The 23,014-nt window shown below is 36.8% G+C and overlaps 1 protein-coding gene across 2 annotated transcripts in view; it reads right to left on the minus strand.

The window, feature by feature from the left end:
- USP33 (ubiquitin specific peptidase 33) overlaps positions 1-23,014 on the minus strand; it is a 37,411-nt gene that overhangs the window by 9,257 nt on the left and 5,140 nt on the right. Inside the window, exons 4-18 of one of the 2 annotated variants that reach the window (XM_010160296.1) lie at positions 22,141-22,293; positions 19,821-19,920; positions 17,815-17,884; positions 16,432-16,545; positions 15,615-15,693; positions 13,022-13,442; positions 11,688-11,828; positions 8,799-8,911; positions 7,273-7,445; positions 7,067-7,161; positions 6,453-6,486; positions 5,597-5,642; positions 4,903-5,083; positions 3,526-3,652; positions 1,301-1,470 (exon numbers count right to left, since the gene is read on the minus strand). In XM_010160296.1, the coding sequence (XP_010158598.1) occupies positions 1,301-1,470; positions 3,526-3,652; positions 4,903-5,083; positions 5,597-5,642; positions 6,453-6,486; positions 7,067-7,161; positions 7,273-7,445; positions 8,799-8,911; positions 11,688-11,828; positions 13,022-13,442; positions 15,615-15,693; positions 16,432-16,545; positions 17,815-17,884; positions 19,821-19,920; positions 22,141-22,293 (2,017 nt within the window). The remainder of the gene's footprint in view (positions 1-1,300; positions 1,471-3,525; positions 3,653-4,902; positions 5,084-5,596; positions 5,643-6,452; positions 6,487-7,066; positions 7,162-7,272; positions 7,446-8,798; positions 8,912-11,687; positions 11,829-13,021; positions 13,443-15,614; positions 15,694-16,431; positions 16,546-17,814; positions 17,885-19,820; positions 19,921-22,140; positions 22,294-23,014) is intronic. The other variant, XM_010160297.1, reaches the window with a different exon arrangement.

Genomic DNA, 23,014 nt, shown 5'->3' on the forward strand with positions numbered 1-23,014 from the left:
GGAGACTATGTTACAGGTACCTAAATAAAAATTAAAAAAACCCATGACCTTTCAATGAATTTAGAGAAATCATGTGAAACAAGTTTTACCACATCATAGTACATTACTGTATTTTAAAGGATCAATCTAATTTTAGTCTTTTATAAGGCTAAAAAGTTTGTAAAAAAGCAGAAGTGAACTACATGAAAGATTAAAGGGCCAGAATCCTTTCTAGATACTGACTGTAAAATACTTAAGGTATACAGTTACGAGTGATTAATATTTTGTTTATGCATGTAAACACATTACCAAATTGTCTATTCAAAATTCACTTATTTGCTCTAGATATTTTTGCATTACTTCAAACATCAGTGCTTGAAAGCAGTGAAATTTTAAGGGAGGCAGAAATGGAGGGGCTTGCGGAATTAGCACCGAGTTGAAGCATACGGTGAGCAGCGATTTGCTACGCAGCAACTCTTTTCAAGAGGGAAAACCTAGTAGTTCGGGCATTTGTACAGGAGTCACCTGCTGTAACCCTGCAAAAGGAAAGCCACAGCGGCTCGCACGTACACACTCTGCAAATTGCTACAGGGGCACAATATTCCTATGTTAAAAGTTCTGATTGGCACCAGGGGCAGCACCTCTTAACGGCTAATCTAATACAGCTGTAGGTTTAGTTAGAAAACAGGTATGAGAACCCCACATAGTAATGATTTCATAGAAAGTTAGCACTCAAATATGGGTATTTCCCCAAATATATTTTGCTTAATGGGATTCTCTCGTATTTATTAACATTTAGCACAAAGTAAAACTTTCATGATCCTATACAACATGTACAGAATTACTACTTCGTTTTCACACTGCTATGCACTAGGTACTCTGCATAGGACCAGTTTTTTGTTCTGCAGCTTTCAAACCTTCTTCGTGATTCTAGCATGCAGCAGAGAAAGAATTAGATTGGCAGACCAAAGTATTAAAGATGACAATAAAGCGACAGGATTTTTAGAAGTGGAAATATATATGTTTAGATAAGCAAAACTGTTCCTCTTAAAGCATCAAGAGAGCATACAACCAAAACCAAATATGCAGAGAAAAGAAAAAATAATAGGAGAGCTTCACACAGAATCATTTCCAACCAGTCAGCTACTAAATCGAGAGAAATAATTTACTTGGAATTTCCAGTTCTAATTTACCTAAGTAGTTATAGACATTATAATACGAACTCGATATATTCAAATTCCTTCAGTTAAAGTGTACAACCGTGTATAGCTACAAGTTGACAGACAAATTATTTTTAAATGATACTCAGTTACAGTCTCACCTCCATGCATACACAGAAAGTCATTATTTGAAATTGGTCCTGGCTCTGCAAAAGTCTTGAATTTATTTAACCACTGTCTGGAAACATAGAACTGCAGAAGACTCGGTTCCATCATATTCAGCAGACCCGATATCCTCCGTCTCTCTCTCTGTGCTTCTTCGCTGCTCTTTCTATTACCAAAACAGAAATCATTAAACAAGTGCATACCCTTGTGTACAGTGCAGATGATTTACTCTGTTGAAAAGAAAACTGTACTTTCAAGTAAATTACCTGGGTCCTGTCTATACTGCAAGGTTTTGCTAGAATGAAGAATGAAGTAGTTGACTTAGCACGTGAAAAAACATGCACCTTTTATGCACAGCCAGAGTCACCATCTATACGTGTGGCAAGAAACTAGACTGTCATGTTACGGATGTCCCAAGAGTCAGTGCAGTTAGCACAGAGAGGGAAGGGCAACAAAGACTTGTGGCTCTGTTAAACCTATGCTTGACCTTAGTTCTGACAAGCCATGGCTCAGGTGTTATCATGCTTACAAGACAAGTTTTGCCTGCTTAGTTCAATAACTCAGAGACCCCTGACAGTTCCCATTTCACCTACCAGCCTGAAAAAGCAAAGGGCTGAACTGCAGCAGAAGCTGCAGACTATACAGCACAGGCAATTACTACCATAGGAGGAGATCAGGGTCTGCCGTCTGCCCGTTTCCTCTAAGCATTTTTGGAGCCAGAGCTTTGCAAGCTATACTCCTTGGGCAGCTACTCCTTACATACCTTCACAAGTATGGCTGAATAGTAAGTAGACTGGGTAGTTCCTCTACTTTTCCCGTATCCCCTACTTCTTTCGTTGAGGCTGTTGCTGCCGTCCAACTGGAAGTCTCTCTGCTCTCCTGTTTTTAACTTGAATAGAATCTCTTCTCCAAAAGCAGTTTGAGCCCTTCATTCCATCCTCCAAAACTCTGACCTGAAACTTGACTCACCATCACACAGAAGCTGGGCCACCTCAGTTAATCTGTGGCATCAAAGCGGACTCAAATAGAATCATAGAATGGTTAGGGTTGGAAGGGACCTTAAAGATCATCTAGTTCCAACCCCCCAAATAGCTGCTAGAAAAGCTTAAGGGCTATTGATAGTATAGCAAAATAGGACTAGAAGAGTAGGAAAACCCAAATGCTATGATCACAATTACAATACATTACCTGTTTAAATTCAGATCAAAATTATTTAGCAAAAACCCTAAAGGTCTGAAAATGAAATTCAGGTAGGTAAGTTCACTTTCCAGCCCTAATTTATAAATGCATATAAATATATGCACTACGTTTTCTAAAATGAGCTGAAAGAACATCTGCTTTGTGTGTGACAGTGTTTTGTGGGTATAGCCTTCTTTAAAACCGAATTTTATGAATGCAATTCTTTCATTATTTATTTTAGTACATTTGCCCACAATCAGGTACAGTGTTCTTTCTTGGCCATACAGCATGACTTCCACATTCCTTTTAAAAGACCTACTGAGTCAGACTCACAGGCTTAGCTGGGGCAGTGACAGGTGCAAGTGCTCCTAATGAAGTTAAAACATTCTCAGAAGGCATCTGTGCGACTGACACAATCTGTTTCGTGGTCAACTTCTAGTGGAACTTTGATCTTAGTACCAGAAATTTAGAATTCGAAAACTCAGTTAAGGTGCTTTTATGATGTCAAGTACAAAAATTCCTTAGAGTGAAGATGATAACAACATGACTTCTTGCCTTTCATTTCAACTTTCAGGATGAGACCAGCCTATAAATTCCTAGAAATTAAATCACACCACAGTAAAATCCCTGTTGTGCCACATTCCATCTGCTAAAGACTTTCCACGATTCGCTTCAGAGCTTTAACAGTCAGAGTCTGTGTGCAAAACCTCCCCATGTGCAGATTTCCTTTCCTCTAATTGAATACAAGGTAATTGGTGGCTAGTTCTAACATTTGCTTAAAGTCCTCTTCCTAGTCATCTTACGATGCTTTATTTAGGCAGATTTAATTTTCATTTTAAGTTCCATACATGTTTTAGCAGTGACAGAGCAAGTGTTGAAGACAACTGAAGGACTAAGTCTCTCTCATCATAGGCTTTTCTGATTGGTCAAATTCTTCCATTACAATTCTTGTGGGGCAGCTAATCTCTGAAAGCTGCCCAACTGCTTAAAAAGTTATTTACATACCTGACATATAAGTACAGTCATACTTCTAATTTCTTACCTGTAGAAGAGAACATAGGCTTCTGCATTTTGCACTATGGATTCTGACACTTCTGTGACACTCTGGTCATCAAATTCATACCACAAATTATTTAAATTGTTGCGACAATAAGCTATGTAATGTCCACCTAGAGTGTTAAAAGCAAGAGTTACTTAAAAGTGTCCAGAGCTGTGATTTTACTGTGCAATACATGAAAAGGAAGACAGTCCAAAAAAAGCAAGTCTTAAGTGGGAGAAACATTGAGTCATTAGCAGACATGACCGGAATATTAACTTCTCTGAAACTCAGGATCAGCTAGTGGAAAGTTGGACACCGCTTTCAGGACATTCTAGAACTCTACAAGCAGCTTGTTGTCTAATGCATTCCTGAACCATGATACTCAAATCAGAATAAGACTGTCTCAACAATTTATCCTAATCAGTTTCTACAATGAAGTTTTTTCAAGTCTTTGCGTGCTTTATAACAGAAATAGCATAGATGTGTAACAGCTACATAACATCAAGACCATACTTAACTGTATTACGAAAGTCTTCAAAACACATTTTAAATTATTATAGTTTTTAAATGCATACTTAACTGCCAATAATTAAACAATCAAATATCTACAAAACTGATTATGAGCAGCATCATTCAGCAAGCACTAAACAGAAGATGAAAAAGCATCCAGAAAAAAAAAAAATTGGAAATAACTTCATCTAAACAATGGATACCTCAAGTTTCAGGAGTGTGAGGGGGTGGGTAACTTCTATATAAATCTATGAAGTTTCTGGCTTCAAACTTTTCTTTCTCCTGTTTTCCAAATCTTATAAATACTGAAAGCACCTGGTCAGAAATCTGCTTGACATATAGCAGTAAGATGTTTATTCAGCTACTCATCACTACCCACGAATAGGAGCTACTGCCTGTTTTGGGGTTAATTGGCAGTGATCATCCAAGAGGACATATTTTTTAAAAATTATTGGCTTTGTGGTGCTTTGTGAATTCTTTCTATAAAGTAAGGCCTACAAAGCATCAAAAATCTAGATAAACAGCAGCTGTGTTGAACAGCCAATTAATTGGTCATCTGCTGGCATGTAATATTATTTGTACATTTATACTGTTCACTTTCAACAGTGCATATAGGTCCTTTCACTTAATTCCAGGATCTGGTAAATTTTTTACACCACAATCTTATTTAGGTATGCCATACAATTTCAAAGATGTGTCAGCTCTTAAAGAGCAAGCCGTCTTATGGTTCAAGGTAAAAATCACAGCATTTATCTTTCACATTATCATTACCAATGCTCCTCTATTTACACACAGGTATATGAATATCATCATTAAATAGAAGTGCTGCCATGAATATCAACTGCAAAGACAAAACAACCTCATACTTACTACTGGCAGTTCCATGATGGCAGATGACAGATAGCAGATCATAGGTCACTATTTGAGCTGGACTGTCTTTTGCAAGGAAAGGCTGCAGATCAAGGCCTTCCAAGGGAAAGGACACATGGGTCCCAATTTTTGTGGAAAACATAAGTTCATGTCTAAATCTTTTGAGATGAATGCACAATATCTGTAAGAAGGATCGACAGATTCCCTCAAGAACTACACATGCTACTATCCGATATTTAACAACTATACTGTGCATGCCACTTTTTATCATCCCGAAAGCACCACTTTTGCTATGGCCTGAGGCAACTATCACAAGCTCTGTGTTCACATATTTTAAATCAAGTGCAGCTTAAGGCATTAGAAATGAATTTTCATTATTAAAGACTTACCTATACTGTCAGTAAGATACATATATAAAAAAATATCAGTCCTGAATAGTTACTAACACTGATGCAGCAATGAATAGCATACCCTTTCTCTTCCTCAGTGCACCTATTGCGCAATCTTGTCACGAGGGACATTAATTCTCCTGATTATTGCAGCCATCCACTCATGTTTTGAAGTGTATGACTGGATTACTTTTAAAATATACCATATAACATTATAAACACAATTTACTCCATGCTACTCATTAGTCTTACCACAATCCTAATCATGCAGAAAAAGTGCTATAAAGTGCATGTAGTAACAGTACCTCAGGAAATTTTTGCACTTTGCAGAATTTGACTCCATTTCTTAACCTGAGCAAAGAAGAAAAAGAAAAATCCACAAAACAACCAAAACTTATTTCTGCAAAAGGTTTTATTTTATTGTGTTAGATCAGCAAGTCTAAGATGAACATTATATTACCAAACCCAAAATACTTCCGAAGTGTAGTCTAGACACGGCGTAGCCAGAATGATACAATGATGCTACAGAAAGAAAGACAATCTGTACTGCTGAAAAATTCAAAGCAGCAAGTCCCATAATCAAGTTGCATCTAGCTAGCAGTTTCTCTTAGCAAAAAGCAAAGAACTTTAAGTTTCATAAAAGCTGATTATTCAGCAAAAGAAAAAAGAAACCAACTAAGTTGGTTTTTAAGAAATTGGCTACAGATCACCAGTTATGTAGCAAGGAATAACATTCCTTTTCCATAAAGGGCTTTGAGCAGTCTTCAGACCTGTTTCTCTGTTCTTTAGTATTTAAAGCCACAGTGTATGTATTTATTTCTAACACACTGAAGTGACCTACTGCGTATCAGTGAAAACCTGCTAGTAATATAGAGGGCTAAAAGCTTTTATTGTATTGATCAAAAACATTATAAAAAGGTCTAAAATTGTAAGGCACATGAAAAAGAATTAAGCACGTCCAGTCTGCAGTATGGTACGGTGAGTCAGTGCTTCCTGACTCCCGCACCTTCGTAACACTAAACTGACAGCCAGAACAGAAGGTAGTATCAAAAGATGATTAGTACTGCAACATATACCACAGAAATAAATGCCTCTTGACTAACAGAAGCATGAAAGCACTCAAATTAGGACAAGTTAAAACAAGGGCAAAAGCCAGCTTACTTTTTACACCTTCCACAGCTGTACATGTTATCACCTGCAAATATCAGGGAGAAGAAAAACAGACATGATTCTATAAATCCAAATAGTCGCCCTTCAAGCGCACACATTTGGTACATAAATGTTTCAAGGGAATTTATCTTTAGGTTGCATTGAATACTGAACAGTGGTAAGAGTGTTGACATTGCAACTAAATAGAAAGGTTTTTAGGTTTTATGCGTTCAGCTGAAGCAGCACAGCCTAACTTCAAGGGACAATGCTATATAATTTAAAAGGGAAATAATTTACTAAATCCAAATTAAAGTTATGATAATGAGTATTAATATAGTGGGGTTTGAAATTTATATGATCCTTCAGTTGATACCATTTCATTAAACCAAATTCAGATTTACTTGATGCAGCTTTCATGGGTAGTGCTTGCCTCAAATATTCAGTTGAGTAAGCAGCTTACCTTTTCAAAATGAATGATGCCAATAAAAGCCAGGAATGACTGTATTACAGCCTAACAGGTGGCATTTGCTTAATTGCGTGAAGCCAAGGAGATATTAACTATCTTAGTGTGATAAGAAGAAAAAAAAAAACACAGAAGAAACATGTTCATGTAATTAACCTCTTACCCTTGAGCTCATCTCTGGCGAAAAAGGCAGCAAGACAATCTTGTAAGGTTACAACTGGACCCCAAAACCAGCTAGGAACACATGAGACAACAAACCTGAAACATCATTGACAGAAAAGAGAGAAAACCAACAAATGTTCTGCCAGAAGAGCAGAAACTGGAATTTCAAAATAGATAAATAAATAAAACAAGGTAAGTATCATTTACCTTTTGAAATATTCCATAAAAAAAGCTATCCATCCCTGGGGAGCGTAAGCTTCTCCACACGATCCTGCCTTGACTAGAGATGTCTGATGACTTGCAGAATGGAGTTTAGCAAGATCTTCCTTACCTGGAATAGGCAAAGACAGATCCTGGAAGGTCTCCAGGGTTACAGACAGCTAAAGAAGAAAACAAATGAAACAAATGAGCGTTAACCTTGAAGAGAAACAGCAGTTAAATTGAATTCCATAAAGTTCACCAGCAACTACTAAGTCACTGTATAGTTGACAATTCCACTAGGCAGCAAATCAAACATAAATAAGGAGATGTAAGAATTCACTTTCTAAAAAAATTGGAAGAAAAAACAACCACCAAACACGAGTTTAGGTTGAACTTGAACATTGTTATCACTGAAACTTTTAAAAGTCATAATTAATTTTTTGGTCTTCCTATTCATCATACAAAGCACTACGATTTTTGCCTCAGGCTGCTATTACACAAGCCAGTTGCAGAAAGCTTTGGCCCATTGTTTTGACAGTATTTTCCTTTGACGTTACCTTGACCTGATGTAACTGGACCTGCCACAAAAAGAGACCCAGCTATGAATTTTCTTTCTCCCATGCTGTATTTAGGGATCACACAGTCACAGAGTAAAACATCAAGTAAATTTTAAAAATTCTTATTTGTTTGTGAACTTGCTCACAAGATTACCCTGACATCTCAGCATTCTTAGACCTAAAAGAAGGGAAGCAGTAAGGGCGTGTGACCAAATCAGGGTTAGGCTTAAACCTTATGTTGAGAAACTTGTCCGCAGTGCAAAGATTTGGATATCCAGTATTTGGTACTATTGCTTCAAAAGTGTAGCAGTCCACTGGACATGTTTAGGTAATTGACTTTAAAATGATCACATGTGCTGTTCTAAGTAATTCTATGAGCAAATAGTACAGACAACAAAAAAAATCAGCTGTTCCTATGTTGCACGATATGTTGTAATAGAGGACAACTTCAGAAAGCAGTTAAAGAATGATTCATAGCACCCGTGTCTTTACTTGGATTTTTTGAATGGCATGAATTTTCTTCGTCGCAATCTACCTGATAAGACTGTTATAGCAGTGTGATTAGATTACCGTGTTTTACTTTCCTTTGTAACATGTGCCCAAGAACTTATGACAGCAGCAGGTATGCATTAGGATATTCTGAACTTGACTAAAAGCTACTTATCCCTAAGCGAAGTTAAAGAGCAAGTCTCTTTCTCCATCCTTACCATAAACCAATTCTCAAAACGTTATTTTTCAGCTCTAAGTAAATATCCAGTTCAATGAATGCAAGCTAGTCTAAACACAAAGTCCTGGTAGTAGCTGCTATTACTTGTTGAGTAAACAAGTATGAAACAACCTAACTTTCTGATGAAATCTGCCACAAAACAACAACATTACCAGAGAATGACTGTAGTAGTAAAGCTCTAAGTATTTCTAGTGGGTGAAAACATAATATAAAAAAAAAAAATTAGAAGTTAGAACTTGCTTACTCACCCGGTCACAAGTCAAGCACTGTACTGAGCTTATTATAGTCCCATCAAATATATCAGAGATAACACTCCTGTACTTCTTGCGCTTCTTCCTTTTTGGTGATGAAACAGTTGAAACTACACAATTACAAAAATAAAATGGTGTAAGCAAGTCAAGATACGGTGGATTCCGATTTCTTTCAACTTGGCATAATGTAGCTAGAGATCACACACATTGAGGATTAAATTTTAAGACAAGCCCTGTTTTCCATTTGCTATTTCTTAGAAGTTACACAACCAGCTTGCTGCTACCCAACAATTCATGTACGCTCCTCAAGCCGGTTATGGGGGACAAACAGCAGCCTCTGTTTAAGTAAAACTCAAACAGCCAGTCTTGAAATCTACAGCCTACTGCTACGAGATTCATCTTGGCAGGAATCCCCAAAGGTATAAACTTAAAAAGGCACATTCTATCTGACATTTAATTTGATCGTATCTTTCCATGAAGTTTTAACCATGTTGGGGTGAAGAGGTCACACAGAAGCTTATTGGATCACAACACTGATGACTGAAGTAGGCTAAATATACTACTGGAGCCCAGCCTAACAGGAGTTCATTAAAAAAAACCCAACCAACCACCCAAAAAAATCCCACCAACGTAAGTAAAACCCCAAGCCAGTAACACACTCCCCACCCAAATCCACTACAATTAGGTAAATACGCCCAAGCAGTCTCTTGGGCTCCACAGATTATTGGAATAGTAGGCTAAACCGAAGACCACAAAGCCTTCTCTGGGGTCAGTATATTACTCAAGAGACCCCTCAGAAGTCTTGTAGGAGTCAAAGGCAAACTCTGCCAAAATGCTCGCAGCCAGTAACAAAAGAGGCAGTGAAACATGGAAATTATTAGTGAGAGGGAAACTGAATTACTGCAATAAATCTTTCACATAGAACACAGCCTCCCAAGGCTCCTGTGTACATAAAGAGTTTGCCCATAAGCAAGTACTTGTCACTTTACTGTCCAGCAGTATTACATATTGCCTCTGTATCATCCCATAAAGATGGCTAAAATAATGGAAGAAGTCTGAATTCAAAAGTATCTCCAGCAGAAAAAATGCCTCCTAGAAAAACCTCAGTTCAGATATATTTTATTTATCGTGGACACAAGCAGCCTCATAGAGCCTTTTGCCCAGAATTCTCTAAGGCTTCTTTCAATCACTTATTATGCCACTAAACGGCTTTAGGATGGTTCTAAATTCTTTATTTATTGGTGATATGGAAGTTATGCTGTATTTATCCACACTAACAAACAGAAGGAAGAAATGGAAGATGCTGACAAACAGGGGCATCTTAGAATTGCAGAACCCTAGCACAGAGCATGTGCTTTCAGCATGGGGGAAATTTAAGAGAAAAAGGGAAGAGGTGTGTTGTAATTAGGCATTAGCACCCCAGAAACAAGTCCTAGCACACTGGGGAATTCCTCTAGCATTATGGTGAATTGAAAAAACAACAAGTTGTGAGCTTTAAAACTGCTGCCACACTACACCCCATGTCAGTTCTGCTGACACATATCTGTTCCCTCAGTACTTAATAAAGATGACCAAGAGTTAAAATACCAGGAAGTGACAAAACACAGTAGTCTAGATTGGAAGAGATAGAGCCACAGAATCTTTGGATATCATCTGGTACAGTCTCTGTTCAAAGCAGCTCTAGTTGGAACTTCAGAATATCCATCCCCAAGAACCTGGGGGTACCTCTGGGCTCCCGCCTCTGTTCCAGTATTCAACCACTCATGGGAAAGATTTTCCCCCCCCTCCCCTTCCATCTAACAGAAGTTTTGCTTCCTGCAACTTGCTTCCATTTCTATTTGCTGCATGGCTTCAGGAAGACTCTGGCTCTACCTTCTCTATAAGCACCCATAATGCTGATGGCAGCAAGTGTTCCCCTTAGCCTTTCCTTCTCCAGGCTGAATAATCCCAGCTCTCTCAGCCTCTCCTCGTACATGACAGGCTCCAGCCACCTAGTGCCTCTCCTGACAGACAGAACGAAGGGAGTCTGAAACCTTCCTGCAATGTTGAAGCCAAAACTGGAGACAGCAGTACAGATGCACTGTCAAAACTGCTGAACAAAAGAGCCAAGGAGGTCAATGACTTAAGTCCATTAAATCGTTGTCATTCAACATCAATGCTGGAGCATTGGAAGGTTAACATGAACATTTTCAGAACTTACCCTAGACAGCCTGTTGAAAGAAAGAGGATCAAGATATTTACGTTGTGGAATTTTTTTATTAAAATAGACTACTGTTAGACAAATAAGGGTAAAAAAAAAATTGTTCCTTGTGTCCTAAAGCTGCACTGTCTTGTATCTGAAAACAGGAAAAGTCTAAACATTCTGGATGCTGATAAACATAACATACAGTGGAAGGTGCCAGAGGAAATACTCTACATGGCAGAGACAGTAACAACCAGGAAGCATCCAGCATTTACAAGTCTATCTACCGTGTAGGTACTTCTATCTCCTTTAACCTTAATAGACTGAAATGTTGACTTCTGCTGAAGAACTAATGTGCTTGTTCTCTGACAAGCATTACCTTTCTGGGAGTACTAACTTCTCCCACATTTCCCCTCTCCCCAAACCAGTACAATTGAGAAATTTGTCTAAAAATATTATTCCATCCTCCCAAAGCAGAGGCAAATACTATTCGTGCTTCAAAATAATCAGAATTTTATGGAAGTAAAGGGAGTCTTATCATATGTCCAGCTTAAATAATGCTCCCTCTCCTCACTAGGGATAGGGGATAAAAAAAAAATCCCCGAAGAACAACACTCCAGTGCTACGCAAGACAAAAGAAACAACAAAATGAAAATTGCAATACAGGGCAATTCAGTACCAGGAGGGAGAAAGTATACCTTTACCTTTTTTGTGGACTGGTGCCAACGAAGAGCATGATGAGAATGATTTTGGAGGACTGCTTGATAAGCGTGTGTTCATCCCTTCACCTGATGATGGGGTTTGGGCTGCAGATATTTCATTCATGTGGACATCATTGATGTAGTCTGCAATTTATATTTGCATTATTTCATAAATTCTACAAAAAAAAATACTGCAGAATAAGCAGACACAATGGTCACATAATTTACTTAGCCACACGGTCAGGTCACCGGACATTTAGGAATGCAGCATCATTTCATACCTTCTAAGTTAAGAACAAAACAAAAAAAACCCCACTTTCCCGAGTTATCTGAAATCTTAGAATCACAGAATGGTTTGGGTTGGAAGGGACCTCAAAGACCATCCAGTTCCAACTCCCCTTCCATGGGCAGGGACACCTTCCACTAGACCAGGTTGCTCCAAGCCTCATCCAGCCTGGCCTTGAACACTTCCAGGGATGGGGCATCCACACCTTCTCTACGCAACCTGTGCCAGTGCTTCACCACCCTCTCCAGGAAGAATTTCTTCCTGATATCTAATCTAAATTGCACTTTCAATTTAAACCCATTACCCCTTGTCCTGTCACTACAGGCCCTTGGAAAAAGCCCCCTCAGCTTTTTTGTAGGGCCCTTCAGGTACTGGAAGGTGCTATAAAGTCTCCCTGGAGCCTTCTCTTCTCCAGGCTGAACACCCCCAACTCTCTCAGCCTGTCCCCATAGCAGATGCTCCCTCTGAGCATCTTCGTGGCCGCCTCTTGACTCGTTCCAACCGGTCCATAACCTTCTTATGTTGGGGGCCCCGGAGCTAGATGCAGAACTGCACCTCATGACAGCATAGTAGAGGGGGAGAATCCCCTCCCTCGACCTGCTTGCCACGCTGCTCTGGATACAGTTTTAAGTCTTAAGTCTTAGTCTGGATACAGATTTAAGTCTACAGCCCAGGATACGGTTGGCTTTCTGGGCTGCCAGAGCACATGGCCGGCTCATGTCCAGCTTGTCATCAGACAACACCCCCAGGGCCTTCTCCTCAGGGCTGCTCTCAATTCATTCTCTACCCAGCCTGTCCTTGTGTTTGGGGTTGCCCCAACCCATGTGCAGGATGGGATTTATACCTTACCCAGTATAAATCTTAAGCTTTTCAAGGGAATTCAAATTAAAATCAGAATACCTAAACTGAAAAAATAAATTACTGTTTACAAGTGAATCCACCTACTTTATTTGACGTACACTTCTCTGCTATATTCCACAATTCACTTCCACTCAACAGATATTCTGGCTAAGAATTTGATTATTTTGACTGCACATTAGCAATGTATTACCTGAGAATCTGCCATGTATCTGTACTTTGACAGTTCCTTGATTATTTAAAAATTCAGTGGTCTCTGAAGCGGTGTTTATGTCTTTTTCCAATTCTTCCACAGAATTTGCTCGTTTAAGCTTGTTGCTTGATATTTTTTCTTTCTGCCAATCTTTGGATGCGATTGAGTTGTTATCATCATCCTGAATTAACATGGTTGTCTCTGCAGGATCCTCTAAGACAGGTTTGAAAATAGCATCATTTTCTGTTTTATCGCAGGTACCACATGATTCACAGGGCTGAAAGCCTACATCTGACTGGCTCTTGTCTTCTTCCATACTCTCTTCAACACTCATAGGCTGGGCATCTTCCAGTTCTATGACTGGCTCTTTAAGTTCTTCATGAAGCAGATCCATTAGACAACGCAAAAATTCTTGTGCATCCTAGGATTTTAAATAAGTTTTACAACATTAATATCTTCCAAATGTATGAGATTAAAGTTATATCAGGAAAAGATACAGATAACTAAACCGAAAGTCACAACTGGCTGTTAAAGAAGAAGGTAAATTCTCTGACCAGTCCTGATGTTCAAACAAAATTTCATTTCCCAACCCCATATTTGTTTCCTGCATGCTTTTCTTCCATTTCACAAGGAATCTTCTCATACAAGTTGCCTCCAAAACACTTCAATTCCCAAAAAGCTTATTTCAACAACTTCAACAAACATATTGTCATAGCTTCTAGGAACGATAAATTTAACTCAAGCAAATACCAACAAGCGTGGTCAGACTCTAGCTTTGCTGGTAATGGAACGTTTTAGGGACATGTTTTTTAAAAACTTTATGCAACATCTTCAGGAAAGCAATCAGAGCCTTGCTCTCACTAGGCATAGAAGTACATTATTCAAAAGTAATATGATGTATTTGGCCTGTCTTTCCAAATGAATCATACTGTCAACAAGATTTTAATTCTTTGTCTCATGCCTGGACAAGATTCCTCAACAATCAGTGTTTCCACAAAGAGCTGTCAAGTATTACTACAATTCTAATCCGTGTTTGGAAATATCTTAAAAGCCACCAAGTTTCAACAATCCATGCAGCAGCTTGGTTCCTGGCAATAGAGAACATCTACTAAAGCAAGGATGGGAGAGAACAATAGCCTCTTCTTGGCAACTACTACTGCTTCTATTTTCTTCTATTTTCCTTTTTGTATTTTGGTTGTTCATAATAATTGGTTTTGCTGCTCAGCATTCCCATCCATCATATAAATTACTTATTAAGCTCACAACTGCTGACTAGAAAACATTCTTTTTCTTAAAAACTACAACTATTAGATTTAAGTTTTGGGTAATGAAAGAAACCCTAAAATGCCTATTTGCTGGTAATCCTTTTATAAAAAAAAAACAAACCCCACACCAAACACACTACCAAAAAAAAAAAAAAAAAAAGAGCCTCAAACCTTGACACACAGATTAACTGATAAGCCTTCTTCACTGAGCAAAAGAATTCCTTTTCCTCCCTGAATATCTGAATATTGGACCTGGCTGCCCAACTTGTGAGGCTGGGTGATAGGAGAGTGTTGGTCATGAAAGACCTGCTTTGTTTTAATTGTTGCCATGAAACCTACTAATCATAAAACCAAAGTGTGATCCAGGCAGAACATAAAAAGATTCTCCTCAAGTGTTGCTCTGCATGGAAAAAGACATTCTCATCAGTGTTCAAAGCTGCAAGAACCAAGTTTCCATACGCTTTCTTTTCAGTTATCAAGATTGGTTTTCTACTTTTCCAGAAATTCAAGTGGCTCTTAAGAAATTCATGAGTAAATTAAAAAAACCACTGAGATTACTATTTAAACACTTACTTTACAGAAACATGCAGCATTTGAAGATTAAAATGTGTTCTAATCCTCCACTCCACAAACATGAAACATGCTAACTGAAACAGCAAAATTCCTCTGAATAACAGTAAATTCCTGGAAGATATTAGTAAGCTTTTCTAATTACAGGGTTTAAATTTTTCCTCTGGCCTAAATGGTATTAATAAAGTACTGCCAATGGTATGAATGCAGAAAGATACTCTATGCAGGATCAACTGAAAAATGCCTTTACTATATAATAAACCATGCCTATTTACTCACAGTTCCCACAATACTGCTTACAAAACACAGTGGTGGTGGGTTGTTTGGGTTTTTTTTTTTTAAGATAATAAATGAAAATTGTATACCGTGCACTTAATTTAAAATATGTAACTGGTAGATGATTATTAAAAAATACTATATTCTTTTTTTTGTTTTCTGTGACTGCTCAAATATTAGCACCATTATGTCACACAAAGGAAGAAGTTTAGATACATATTATCTAAATTTTCCTGAAAAAAGGGAAAAGGAGATTCTCAGAAGTTGAAGACCTTTCAAAAAGTTGATATAAACAAACATAAAACTGGACTTAACTGTTGATGGTTTAGTTTCAGATGATCTACTCTTGAAGCCTATAACTACAGTTTATGTTGCATCTGCTTTAAACAAATATAGGAAGCATGGTATCTTAAGCATTAATTTTAAAAATAAGAGATAGCTTTATGGCTTAGGCAGATTTAAAAGGCATCAGAAAGTTTTACCTGTTGAGAGTAGCCTCGAAATGTTGGATTAACAGTTTTAATTCCCTGAAATAAACCAGTAGGAACAACAGAACCAGGCCTAAAGAAAAAAAATTTTAATTATACAAATATACATTAAAAAGCAGACATTGAATTGGAACTTTCTATCTTTACTGGAATCCTAAGTTTACCTGTAACTGAACTGTAACACATCTAACACCACCAACATTATTCTCAACCAAATGTAATATTGGTATTGAATTATTAACTGTACTTTTTATTTTTAAATCCAACAGAAATAGAGACTGTGTCAGGCCTTTTATACCACATTTCTTGTTACATAATCAGATGACAAAACAGACATACTCCTGGCACTATGCACAATTACTGTTTCTTTACCTTTGTACATATACATTTTGAAGTATTTTCTTAGACAGAGATAAATTCCATATAAGGAAATAAAAGAAATGGAGAAAACATTGATACAGAATGAATGATGCAGAGAGGATAAAGTAGTTAAATATTTTACATGTATTTCTGCCAGACATAAACTTAGTTTTAAAAGCTTAATGCTACTTTGTACCGTATTTATCATCAATTTCTTGACAGATCTTCATTACTACAATTTACATCATTTGTCCTCTCTTTGCTAGATATGGCAAAGAACAGGATATATGGAGTGTTTAAATCCTGCAAGCTTGGCTTTCCTTCCTTAATTTATAAGGCTAATTCTGTGATATCCACAAAATAAAAGTTTAAAAACCTAGGACAGATTAATACATCCTTCATGACTCTGGAGTTGACTTCTTATCATTTCATCACCAAGATGATGCAATACCTGCTTTTGTGCCAGAGTTCTGTCATCAGCTTGAGGTAACTTTTACAAATTGCCGGTTTCTTATCTGTTCGGGCTAAGCCTCCACAGTCAAGAAAAAAGTGCGTCAAAGGTGGGCTAATTAAAAAGAAGAAAATAGTATTGTTTCAGGTTGTTAAAATACAAGAGGAAATCTGCATTTCATACAAGAATTTAAAAAAAAAGAAAAGCAATACTATTACATAATAGAACAATTCCATTTCTTACATCCTTAAATATTGCAACCAAACATTTCCTAGTAAGGCAACTTGAGCAGTACAGCAACACTGCTCCTCCAATGTATTCTGGCATTTACTAAAGCAACAAAATTGTCTAATGGGATTCAGATTCAAATGGCAATTCCGACTAGCCATCAAAGAAGTACATATGTACCACTACAGCAACAATCACCATAAGCCTAGTCCATTAAGTAGCATCTTAAATCTTTTCTCAGCATCCAGTAGTATGATGTTTGTAGATAAATAATAATTTAAATACAAATTATTTATCTTTTACTTCATGCAGTGTTGCCAACTCACACACACTCACCCACTTTCCTCCGTTCCTCCCCTTTTGAAGCCCTCATACAGACTGGACCTATTTTATCCAAGACAGGAGATATCCCAGCATACTTAGAAAATTGGCATTTCTCAACAGAATCATCTCCTCCTCATTAGACGGCCTGTCCACTTCTTTACCTTCTGGAGATCTGCCTCAGCTCTCCTCTCCCTCAACAAAGGATCTCAGCGAGGCCTACTTAGCCCTGTCTCTGACTGCAGCCAAAAGCATACAGTGATACATGCTCAAGCACTGTCCCAGCTAATCGTCCCTATTGCAAGGAACTTCAGAACTGGATAGTGGGTTTATCTCTTGAGCTTTTGTAGAGTTCTCCTTTCTGAATTTGTCTGGTACCCCCATGGATGAGAACATTTTGTATTCTAGCCTAGAATGATTTAGTACAGAATGTCCCAAATATATTGTTTCTAAGGACTGAATTTGGTCCTTTTGATCTTAATATGTCTTTATTTTTTAATTACCGTTTATTCTTATGCATTTCCTTTGATTTCTTCTGTAGCAAAAAAAACCCCAACACACAAATTTAATAGTTTTTATCAGATTTTCTTCTAGAACTGCATATATTTTTCTTTAGAACAGCAAGGAATTAGAATGAAAAGGGAAAAACCGAGTAGCCCATATACCAAACTTTTTTCCCCACTAGCAGTGACACAATTCTTTCTAGTAGACAGAGATTTAACAAATACACATCATCTTCTACGGTTGTGCAGCCCTTTGAAATCTTTAAGTCCCTCTTGGGAAAAATGCATGTATAAGCAAATATAAAATTACATTTACAACCATTTTCCTTACCAGTTGGAAAGAGCTTGCAAAGCTGCATTCATGTAACAAGTGTTTCCAATATTTTTTAATCCTGTTAGACCTGAAAAACAGAATGAATATTCAGCTAGTCTGTTAATCCAATACAAGAATTAAATAAAATACTTCCTAGAAAATATGTACTGATTAAAATACTTGTGTAACACTTCTGACGCCAATTATAATAATGTGGAGTCGTAACTAAAAGACATAGGACTCCTAAAGGAATAATTACCTCTTCTAGTAAGATTACTAAGTGTTTTGATTTTGGCTGACTAAAACACTTCAGAGAAGTGGACGGTATTTTATCTTACTAACTTTTGGTGTTTGTGACAGCTGCAGACTGTAATTGAAAATGTTTATCAATATTTAAGATTTACTTTAACTTAATGATTTACCTGTTCAGATAAACTGCTGCTATGCTGTGTCTGTAACCATGAACCATGTTACGAAAAGCTTCTCAATGAATATTTCATTCTTCTGACTCAAGTTCATGCCAGGAGTCAGATTACACTAAACATTCAAAACCTACACAGCATTCGATTATCCCAGCATCACAATTACCTACAATCAGTAATTTTTCTATGCCAAATATATAACCTTATTTTTATACAGACTGCTCAGTTTATACTTCCTCACAGATTTTACTTTCAAGCCCAGATTGTTCACTTTCTTTACAGACAGCCACATACAGTTTTACCACACACGTAGAAGTTAAAATTAACATACATTCTTTCAGTGATTATAAAGTCATGAAAAATGCTCTAATTATTTGAGAGGCTATTTAAACAAGTCATAATTATTATATGATCTCAATTTTAAAAAATTAATCTTAAACATCTGCTATTCATAGCTACTAGATTGTTAAATTAATTAAGTAATTAGTTTCCAAATAAAATTGTTTTTCTATGACAAAACAGATTTATAAGTAGAGAATCAACAAGACTGGAAAACTTAAAACATTCAGCAGTCAACACTGTTGGCTCTAGGCAATCCTTGAGGTATAGGAACTACCCTGAGCATTTTAGTCAGTGGCAGAAAAATAAAACTTGCGAAGAAAATCCTTTTACATCTAAAAACACTTTGGTTATTTCAGTTCAATTTTCTAGTACATGGAATGTAATTTTTAAGTTTCTGAATGGAAATATAGTCCTGCTTTCCACATACGAACAAGCATTGTGACCTTCTAATTTCTGCTACAAAAAGGAAAAGTCATTCTTACTGAAACTGAAAGTAAAAACAGTCATAGGATTTTTTTTTAACTTTTTCTTTTAAATGCTATTCTATTTGTATATTACTTCTACAGAAGGTACATTCCCAAAAATATTAATAGCACAATAACATACACAAATACACACACTGACAGGAGAAACTAAATGGGAATAAAACACATTTTAATGATTTAAGGGCAGATGGCAAATTAGTGGGGTGGTGACATATCCAGAGAGATTGTGCCAGACAACAGAAGGGGTAAAGTAGGTTCTTTGGCCAGTGCCAGCAGACTTAGTGTAAAGGTAGTAGATGAGTAATGGAAAAAGTTATTCTAATATGTCACATTATCAGCACTGGTGGAAAACAAGCCACCTTGACATATGCACTGGCACCTCAAGAACAACATCCTAGCAATCTGCTGGCCAGATTTTTCTGAGAATATGGTAAATTGCAGTATTTTCTTTACTAACAAATATATATATCCTTTTTAAAAGGATCAATATAAATTTGAGATTGTAAGAAACAATAATTATGTTCTCTTATGAAATGAGAAATTAAGGCTTCACTGGTTGGGGTTTCATTCATTCTCATTTTCATCTTTACAGTAGTTTAATATTAGGGTGGGGTAATCTTTTGTACCAGAAAGTTTGGCAGTGCATGAAATCCATTACTGAAAAAGAGTAAACCAAACCAAACAAAACAAGCCATATTGGGATACTAGAGACTCAGAAAAGGGTTACCCAAAATGCAGGAAAGGGCAATAAAGTGCTGGATTCTGCTTATATTACCTCTAGTCTTTAGCTCATCTTCTTCCACTTCTATATCTAAGTCATCAAATACAGCTGCTAGAGGAATCTTCAGTGTGGGATTACTAGGTATTTTAAAATCCTTATAAGGAAAGAAAGAAAAAAGTAAGTTACCTGTATTTAGCAATTTTCCTCTTAATTAAGCTTATGTATCATTTCACCAAGAAATCCAGGAACTGAAAATTATGTGAATCCATTTTGAAATCTCACTGCACATAGAGTGAGAATAATAGGATTCCACAGCCACCCTGACAGAGTTCACTACAACAAAACCCCATTGTTTTGTTTCCAGATTAGCAGTGAATGATTATGGCAACAGCTGAAGAATCAAAACAAGGCCAGTTAAAGTATTTCTTTCCCTTGGATAACAAAGAGTAAGCCAGCACTGAAAAGCTAACACAGCAGTCATCACATAAAAGTTAGTGTGTATGTTTTGATATGCCACCAGATGGCCCACTACATTTAAGGAAGACAAATTAAACTGTTGGAAGCAAAATGTACAAATACAGAAACGAAGTATTAGGCAGGCAGACACTTACTGCATGATGACCTTTTTTGGTGGGCATATAAATTCTAAGCAAAATATTTGACAGAATTTCTACTGAGTTTTCTGTATATTATACCCTTTTCCTTGGAAGATTAAAACAAGTTAAGTATAACAGAACAGAAGTTCAGAAGGATAAACCCAACTTGGTATCAAGTCACCAGAATTTCTAGGCAACAGAAGTTTAAAAAAAATATTCCAGTGGTACTATTCCATTGAGCTGTTGGCATTTTAAGAGAGAATGATCAGATACGTTCATATTAAATACTAAACTGTGAAGTAAAAATATTAAAGGATATTTTCTTTCTACCTACATTGAAAAACTTCCTATCTTTCTGCCCAACCTGTGCATTACTGTTTCTCTTCCATAGGCTGATGCCTCAGGGAAAACAATTTTAGAAATACTGAACTTGTATTTGAGTCAGTTTTAACCAAGTTACTTGTCATTTTTATGTAATTAGATTAAAAATAAGGAAGAACACCCTTTTTCAGATATATGCATTATGCCAAACAATTACACTTAAGAAATCGCAGCATAACTTTCTCCAAGACAACACTTATCTAGGAAAGATTTTTATCAGAGTTAACAGTACTGATGGCAGTAAAGACTAATGTAAGCAGGAGAAGATAAAAAACCAAACCTAAACAAACCTTGCTGAAAACTGCGGAAGAACAACACAACAGCATATTTCAAAATTCTCTGTATAACATCCACTTTGCTAATTTTTTCTCCTCTAATTTGTCTCCAATACTAGCTAATGCTTTATTTATTATCTTATTCATCTACTATGTTAATTGTTAATATTAGGAACAGCTAAGCACTTTTATAAACATCCTGTCTTTGATGCAATAATCATATAAAACACTACGATCTTAAGCCTGTGTTTTACTTGACTATTATCAATTTCCCAGACAGTAGCCATATTTATACTCCTCAGCAGTCCTAACTGCCATAGAACACTAATAGCATTTCTCCTGATTTCTAGCTCGATACGTATTTTTCCACATTAATCTAACAAAACATATTTGTCTTTCTACACCAAAATTAGACATATATAGAATATACAGAGGTTACCATTGCCTTCTTAAGAATTTAACTGCTCTGCAAGAATTTGTAACTATTCAGGAGGGTCTGTGTACACACCATTCCACTGGAAAAAATTTCCCACACGCATATACATGTACAAAAATCACTACCTTTTCAGTTATTTATAAAAACTGAAAACTAGACATGTTTAAACCTCAGAAACTAAGTTGTAGGAATACCTTGAATTGTCTTAGTAGCTGAATGAGGACTCTAAAAGTACTGTGCCTGTATGAATCAATTTCTAGCTCAGGCAAGTATCCATAAACACATCCTAACGCATTCTGCCACTACCTCTTAATTAGCCAGCAGTTACTGTAATGAGTTGTGTAAGTAGCATTTTCAAGAGCTGACAGAATGGGGAAGCACGGATGAACTATTCCAATCTGGTGACCTTAAAATTAACCCTATGCTTTTTTTGTATCTTACAGCTTATTGTAGATTACAAACAGTTAGACAATGAGATGAAAAAAGTACTCTTGGGAAGCACACCGTACAGAGACAGTACACAGAAGCTGGGCATTGTCTTTTAAAAGAAAATTAATAAAAATAGAAAGAAATTAATAGAAAGTTCAACCACAAGAAAGGAGGAAAAGTCAGTCTCTCACTACAGAGAAGACACAATGTTTACTGCAAAGCTACACCTGCCTTTGGTTCATTGGGTTAAAAAATACCTGCACACTGTTTTCTTGTGCTTGGTGAGACAGTCTTGCATTTGGTAGTGGAGAATGAGATCCTAATTTTCTATCGAGGAATACTTCCTTACTACAGGCGTAACACCAAACACGGAGTGTAGTAAGGTTGACAGTAAGACAATGTTTTGTCTCCTAAAACAGAACAAAACACAAAACTGATTCAGAAATCTGGAATAATAAAGTACAGGTAAGTTAGAAGTATTAAAATTCTAGGTCTTTCAACAGTGAAAGAAATATGTATGTTAGAATGTTAAAAAAAAAACAAAACAGCAATTCATTTCCTGAAATTTTACCACAAAACTATCCAACACTCATTTTAGTACAAGTCGCTCAAATTACCAACAAGGTACAATCACAATCTAATCCACTGTCGTATCTGAAGTGCCTCTGTGTAATTACAAAAATAAGAAGAAAGCCTATTGTCAGAAGTGTTACAATTCACAACAAACCAATTTTCCAGGAATGTCTGCTATTGGTCATGATGGCAGCCACCTCCTCTACAGTAAGGGCAGTGTTTATTGCTACTGGTTTGCTGTGGGAAATTCCAGCTAGCTAACACTCAGAAGAGAAATGCTGTAACTGAACTGAAAAATGTTGTAAGATGCACTCATCTTAAAAATAACATTATACACTAAACTAGTTCTTTTGTTGACAGCTTCATACTGGGAAGCAATGTAAAAAATTTGACAGATGGAGAATATTTTTACTGTTCTAATCTTCAACTTTCTTAACCTCTTTGCTTACTATAAGGTTGTGTACACAGTTGCTTTCATTCTCCAAACATTTCCACCAACCCTTCCTGTATTTCTTCCTTACATGTCAGCACCAGCCAGCTTTATAGACAATGACGGAT

Source organism: Eurypyga helias, unplaced genomic scaffold (assembly GCF_000690775.1).
Source record: "Eurypyga helias isolate BGI_N326 unplaced genomic scaffold, ASM69077v1 scaffold16191, whole genome shotgun sequence".
NCBI lineage: Eukaryota > Metazoa > Chordata > Aves > Eurypygiformes > Eurypygidae > Eurypyga > Eurypyga helias.